Consider the following 6,964-nt stretch of genomic DNA (forward strand, 5'->3'; position numbering starts at 1 on the left):
CCTGTTTACTCCAAGCCTGGTCCTGCTGGGTTCTGGGACTCTCTCCTGGGACAACTGCAGGTTCTTGCTTTTGTTAGGCATTTTCTAAGAGTTACCTTTATACTTTTCCTCCAGGGCGCTGGGAATCTGTGATTGGGAGACCATGATTAGGGGATCCCAACAAGAATGAGAAATAAGGGAAGGAGCTGGGTGTCCTAGGCTGGGATTTCCGCAGCGGGATCTCTTGGATGGTGGAGGATCTCTCCTCCAGCCGCAGAGATGCAGAGGACAGGGAAAGGGCTGAAACTGAAACAGGCTGGGTGTCTCTCCAGAACATCTCTGGGCCTCCTCCTGTGTCATGCCTGTATGTCAGGCAAACCCATTGGGTACATGCTCAGTGAGCAGGCGGAAAGGGTAGGAAGGGAGAGATTTGCTAACGATGAAGGGGGAGAAAGAGTGAAATAAAGAAAACGCCCAATATCACACTTCGCTTAGACTGCTACAGTCATGGCCGTTTGGCAGCAAGTTTAATGATGTGACAGCTGGGGCAGGTATCGGAGGCTCATGCAGACATAGCGCCAATGTGTAGTCTGTCCCCACCCCGCCCCCCTTGCACACTCATATCTTCTTAGCCTGGGGTCCTTGGCCCTAGTTTCTTGTGCCTGGGGAGGGGACAGAGCAGAAAAAAGAGGGAGACGGCCTGGTTGAGGAGCAGAAAATCTGAGAAGCAAGCGGCACTTCCCAGCCTCACCTCTGCAATAATCTTACAGCTGCGGTTGGCAGTTGGTAGTGATTGTTAAAGGGTGTAAGTGTGTGCGAACAAGTAGACTGGAGCCTTGGGGACGTGTCCTGCTTTGTTGGGGGGGTGGGGGGAGGGCTGGGCTGACTATGGATCTACGTCTTCTGCTCCCTGGGACCCTCAAACTGCAAAAGCAGAGCGAGGCCGACCGTCGGGAGCACCATTAGCTACCGGCACGATGCAGGCAGGTGTGGGACTAGGTTCTGGTCCAAGCAGCCTTGGTCTTCTTCCATTTTGGTATCTGAAGCTGGCTTAGCTGGAATTCCAACGTGGAAGGAAAGGTCAGAAGAGCTTGGCAGTGACCCGGTTACCCCCCGAGTTCTTATCCCCAGAGGGCCGAGGGGCCACAAAGTCAAAGGTCGTGTGATGTTTGACCCGGCCTTTGCCCTTGCTCCAGAGGGCAATGAGGCCAAAGCAGAGGGTCACTGAGGTGAGGAAGGGGAGGAAGCCAACCGCCAGCACCATAGCGACGCCCCTGCTATCCAGGAAGAAGGGCCCTGGGATCCCCGGCGTGGTGATATTGGGGTCAGAAAGAGTGCCATTTGGTGGTTCAACCTGGATTACTTCTAGCCAGGTCGTCAGGGAGTCATTCCCAGCAACATTGCTGACCATGCAGACATAGGCCCCTCTGTCCTGTAGCTGCACTGAGCGGATCTCCAGCGTCCCGTCCTCTAGGACCCTCACTCTCCCAGCCTTTCCCAGCCAAGCCCCCTGAGGCCTCATCCAGGAGACGGTTGGGGCTGGGTCTCCGTCTCCGGAGCAGGAGAAAACAGCATGCCCCCCCTCCTCTGCAATGACCCACCGCGGCCCGGACTTTCGGATCAGGGCCGGTCGGCAGGTGAAGTGCCCCGGAGGTAGGATGTCTGAAAACTCCCTCAGGCTCTTGCCCTGGACGTGCCGGGGGCCAGCACAGGCAGGGGGTGACGTGCCGAAGTCCAGGTGGCGGCGGAGCCGGAGCAGCCAGCGGAGGCGGCAATCACAGGTCAGGGGGTTGCCAGACAGCCTCAGGGTGACAAGTTTGTCTGGGGAAGGGAAGGCTGTTTCCTCTAGTGTCTGCAGGGCGTTATCGGCCACATCCAGGAGATGGAAAGCAGTCAAGCCGTGGAAGGCGTGGGCAGCGATGGAGGTGAGGCACGCGCCTGACAGTCGTAGCTCCTGCAGCCGCACCAGAGTGCTGAGCCTTCGGGCTGGGATGGCTGAGATGGGGTTCTGAGATAGATCCAGGACCCTGAGGAAGCTCAGGTGGTGGAGGGCTTGGAAGGGCACCGAGCTCAGATTGCAGCGGGTGATGGCCAGGCTGCTGAGATTGAGCCCGACCAGGCTTCCAGGCTCCAGAGCCTCCAGAGATGGCCAGTGGTGGATCTCCAGCTCCTTTAGCTGCCCCAGCCCCTGGAGTGCCCCAGCTGGCAGCCTCCCAATGTCTAATTCTCGAAGCCTTAGGGCCACCAGTGCCGGGAGGCGGGCCAGGGCCAGGCCAGGCACTGTGCTGAGGTTGCAACGCTCCAGCGTGAGGGTGCTCAGCTTGGCCAGCCCTGCAAAGGCCCTTGGAGCCACAAACACCAGGTGGTTGTCCCCCACCTCCAGCTGCTGGAGGCTGCCAAGCTCCCCAAAGGCTCCGTCAAGGAACAGGACAATCTGGTTGAGGCGGAGGTCCAGCAGCCTGAGGGCAGACACACCTGAGAAGACCCCGGGCCCCATGATTCGCAGCCGATTGCCCTGCAGCCTCAGGGTGAGTAGGCTTTGGAGGCCGTGGAAGGCTCCAGGCTCCAGGGTGGACAGCTGGTTGTAGCTGAGGTCCAGCTCCTGGAGCAGGCCCAGGCGGGAGAGCATGCCCCGCTGAAGCGCCCACAGGCGATTCCCACTCAGGTCCAGGAGCTCAGTGTCCAGTGGGAGTCCCCCAGGCACAGCCTCCAGTCGCCGATGGGCACAGAGCACTGCCCGGGGCCGGGAGGTGCAGTCACAGACAGCAGGGCACCCTCCACAGCTCCCTCCGGGCAGGAGGAACAGGAACAGGAGAGGGGGCCATGGGGGCCAGGCTCGCTTTGGGGCTGTGGCCGTAGCCATCCCCTGTGCAGTCCTGGAACAGATGATGACATGGTCCTTTTTGGAAAATGACTTCAGATGATGGTGACCCTGGACTTCCCCAGGCCTCCTTAGAGGAGAGAGAGATTGAGCTCTCTGTCCCGGCATTGCCAGCGAGTGGGGTGTAGGCCCGGGACCAACTCTGGTGGGCCACCTCCTTGGGGAATCTCAACATTCCTCCTGCCCCCCAGCCCTGGTAATAGGCCAAGTGCTTACTGGCTCACGGAACCCTAGTTAAGCCTGACTTCAGTGGGGAAAGTTTTCTGTGGATGGGACAGGAAACAAGGAGGTAACTTTGAGTCTTCCTGTAATGGGTTTTTCCCGTATCTGTGAGATCCAGGAATACCTCTGGTTCCTGCTCCCTGATGCTTGTTCTCCGCAAGCTCTGCCCTCCCCCTCTCTGCTGGCTCAGGGGGAATCACATCCTTGGATTCCGATTGGAGCACGGTCCTCACCTTGACGGGGTCCTCCAAGGCTGGGAAACATGCTCAGCTCTGCTCCCCCAGGCTGCACTTACTGCCCCTCTGTCTTTCTCCAGCTTGATGCAGGGCCTGGGGCCCTGAATTAGCAAGATCCAATCTCCCGAGATGCCTGTGCGGCAACAGCCAAGCTGCTCCTCAGCACCCCCCCCCCCCCGCCGCACAGGCTGCAGGGGGCACTTGAATCCCCACAAGAACCCTAAGGGCGACCTCTGTAGATGACACGGGGGGGTGTGAGCGACCCAAGGAATGCCCAAGGTTTGAGCTTTGTTGCTTGGTCTTTAGTCTCTTTAGTCTCTAGTCTCTTCTATTCCTCCTCGGTGGTGTTTTGATTTAGTCCAATGTGTGAATCTGAGGGAGTTCTCTTGTCCCCTTTGGGCTCAGCCGTCTGAGCCATACACAAGAGACAGACTGTGAGCCAGGGAGGCATAGACAAGTGAGAGACAGCGCCTGGCCCGGTACTGTGGGTGGGAAGCAGGGGAGCCCTAGGCTGGCACAGCGATCTCTGGGGGAGGCCGTGTGCATTGCTTGTAGACTGCAAGTGGGTTTCTGGGAACCGAGGGCCTGGGCAGAATCAGGATGACGGTGAGTCGAGTGGCCACCTGGCACTGACTGAGGTGCTAGAGGAGAAGGGGCCTGGTGCTTGGTGAACTCACCCTCAACTCACTCTGTTCAGTGTCAACAGGGTATTGAATAAGGGAGAGGAGGTATTGGAATGGGCAAGGGAGTGCTAAAGAGATGGGACAAGAGACAAATGATCCTCCCTGGGAGGCAGGATGCCTGGGTTTCTTCCAGCTGCAGGTCCTGATGGCCTTTGGGGCTTCAGGCTGTCTGGGCCCTGAAGGGTCAGCTTTCTCCCACACGCCCCATTTTCTCCCACATGGAATTTAGGAGAGGCAGTTTAAGAGATGGTATGAGTTCTTCCCAGTCCGGGGGACCACATCCCTGGAACCTGACTGGAACGAGGCTCTGCAGCCCTCCTTTAGAAGGGCTGTTCTGGCGGCTCTCCTGCGGTGGTGGTGGGAAACTGAAGCTCACAGAGGCAGAGGGATGCAGGACACCATCCCAAGGCGTGGGGGTGAGAGAGTGGCCCGGGGCAGACCCGGGCTGCTGACCAGGCTCCTTGTCCCCAGCCAACCTAGCAGGTATCGCTGGCATGCTGAGAGTTCTCCAGGGACAGACGTGTCCCAGTCTCCCTCATTCTCCCCGTGCCTGTTCTGGGAAGTCCACCTGACAGCTAGCTCTTTATCACGACTGCTGCAGTTCTTGCTCCTCCGTTTTGCTCTGCATTCAGCAAAAGTGCAGTGAAGCATGTAACCCAGCTTCCCTTCCTCCCACTGCTGTGAGTTTCCTCTTAGTCCCCAAAGCCTGCTGGGCCAGGGGCTGGGGGATCTGGGGACAACCCCTTTTCTTTATTTATAAGGTGGCTAATTTAATCACAAACTTCCCTTGCCAGTCTCCATGGCTACAGGACTGGCTTCCAGCCACTTTTGTAGGAAGAAATGGGTGTCAGAACCACTTCTTTCTTTAAATGGGGTGGGGTCTGGGGCATCATCTCTTCAAGGAACAGAAAGCTTTCTTCTTGGGTCTGTGTGGCAGTCCAGAGACACATCTGAACCTGGATATCCCTTTAAAGCAGACCTGACTGAGGCATGGGGACCTGCGTGGGGAGAGGGCTCTTGGGGGAAAGATTTCTGGGATTTCCACACTGAAATGTGGAAAAGCCCTTCCCAGAGGTAGAGGAAGCCCTGGGGAGAGGGAGGGAGATCTCCTTAGAGTCCTTCCCCACAGGGGTCTCTGGGACATTTGAGTTTTCCCATCGAAGTCTGAAGTCCGGTGGGGCCAAGATCAACGGCTGGCTCAGGGCGGCGGGGGCGGGGGAAGGGGGATGGGGGCAGCTGGTGGGGAGGGACAAGAGGGGCACAAACCCTTTAGCCTGACAGGCACGCTAGTCTGGCCTCGTCTCTGAGACTGTTATAGAGAAGGGCAGCTGCAGCCTTGGGACGGGAGGTGGGGTCACTTACCGGAGTAGCTGGAGGGTGGCATCAAGTTGGACCCCGCATCTGTGCAGGGCTGGGGGGCGTCCCATTCAAGCTGCACCCCGGGGGCAGGGGGCTGTACTTTCCGGAGTGTCTCAGTCCTCGCTGCCGGCCGCCCGCCGCCCTCCCGCCTGCCTGCCCACTGTGGCTGCTGTTGCTGCTGTGGCCGCTGCTGCCAAGACCGAGGTAGAGAAAAGAGCCAGAAAGCATTTCTCCTTTTTTTTTTTCCTCTCTCTCTTTTTAAACCAGGCGAGAATGAGTCTGCAGCAACCCTGTTGGTGCAAAATAAATAAATAAAGCAACCAGGGAGGGCTGCAGCAAGCGCCACTACAGGGTGGCGAAGGGGAGGGAGCGCAGGGGGAGACTTGGGGTCCCGGAGGGGTCAGGAGGTAGAGGCAGCCAGCAGCTCGAGAGGGTCTCTTGTGGACATCCTAACTCCCCTCTGGGGAGGTCTGGGGCCAAGCACCTTCCTCAGGGCTGTCTTTGAGTCTCCCAGATGCAGGGCGATTCTGTGCAGCCTCTCCATCCCAATGGCCCCCGTGGGTATCACTTTGTGGGGAAAGTTCTCAGTCCAGAACGTCTGCTGTGGAGCTTAGTTTGAGACCCCTTGTTGCGGGTTCCTGAGGAGCCGCTCCCAAGCCTCCCTGGGGGGCTGCTCAGAGTGGGGGCTGCAATCCTTATGATGTTCATGGCTTCTTGCTGGGCTAGAAACCGGGGTCTCCACACGGGAATGAGACAGGAGAGCAGCTTGCCCATGATCTGATTTAAGAACCGCCCCCCGCCGCCCCTGCCACACATACCTCTGGCCTTTAAAATCATTTTATGAAGAATAGCACAAGCTGGGGTTTATGTTTGGCCAACTAAACCCCGCCCCTGAGAGGCACACAGCACCCCCACATCACCGGCTGTTTATCCCTCAGAGCGGGGCTCACAGCGATTGTGAAGCCAAGACAAGTGCTGGGGCATGATCACAGCCAGAGCAACGGGTCTGTCCTGTTCCCTGGTCTCCTCCCTGCTAGAGTTGGGATGGAACCGTCTTGTTTCCTTTCCGCACGATGGCGGGAGGACTCTTCCAGGGCTCTGTCTGGGGCATCTGACTGACCGGTGTCCAGCCATCTCTTCTTTTGGGGTTTCTTGTACTAGAAGACAGCTGGGGCGGGGATTGAGTTTGGGCCACCCCAGGTCTAAGGTTGGTGGACTGGCGCACCACGAAAATGTTCTGGGGTCCTTCAGGGTTAGGACTCTTTCCCTGAGGCCACTAAATACCTCTGAGCTGTGACCTCAAGGAAGACAGAGATTGTGTCAGATGGAATGTGTCCACAGAGGTGCATAATTGCGGCTGGAGTTTGTGAGTGTGTTTCACCTGTGTGTGGATGTGTGTCTCTCATCAGATGTGTGCTGACCCCCGAAGTCTATTTCTAAAGTGCACACAAGAGGTTTGAGTTCTAACTCTATCTATGATGCTCTTGGCCTCCATCGTACCCTATCCCTATACCCAAATCCCATAAAAAAATTATCCCAGCCCCTTACCCCCTCCCATCCTTATCCTCCACATATCCACCTTTTTTTAGACCCTGGGAAAAGGG

General features: G+C 57.7%; 1 protein-coding gene across 1 annotated transcript; it reads right to left on the minus strand.

The window, feature by feature from the left end:
* Positions 1-458: 458 nt before the first annotated feature.
* LINGO4 (leucine rich repeat and Ig domain containing 4) lies at positions 459-6,870 on the minus strand. Its single transcript, XM_045790514.2, has one exon. It carries the CDS (start codon positions 2,966-2,968, stop codon positions 1,061-1,063), a length of 1,908 nt encoding a protein of 635 aa, XP_045646470.2. The 5' UTR covers positions 2,969-6,870; the 3' UTR covers positions 459-1,060.
* Positions 6,871-6,964: the final 94 nt, after the last annotated feature.

Source organism: Ursus americanus, chromosome 12 (genome assembly GCF_024610735.1).
Source record: "Ursus americanus isolate L20-20 chromosome 12, mUrsAme1.1.p, whole genome shotgun sequence".
Lineage (NCBI taxonomy): Eukaryota > Metazoa > Chordata > Mammalia > Carnivora > Ursidae > Ursus > Ursus americanus.

Excerpts from the sequence above, each read along its gene's own strand:
- LINGO4 (XM_045790514.2), bottom strand. The coding sequence starts at position 2,968 with ATGCCGGGACAGAGAGCTCAATCTCTCTCTCCTCTAAGGAGGCCTGGG.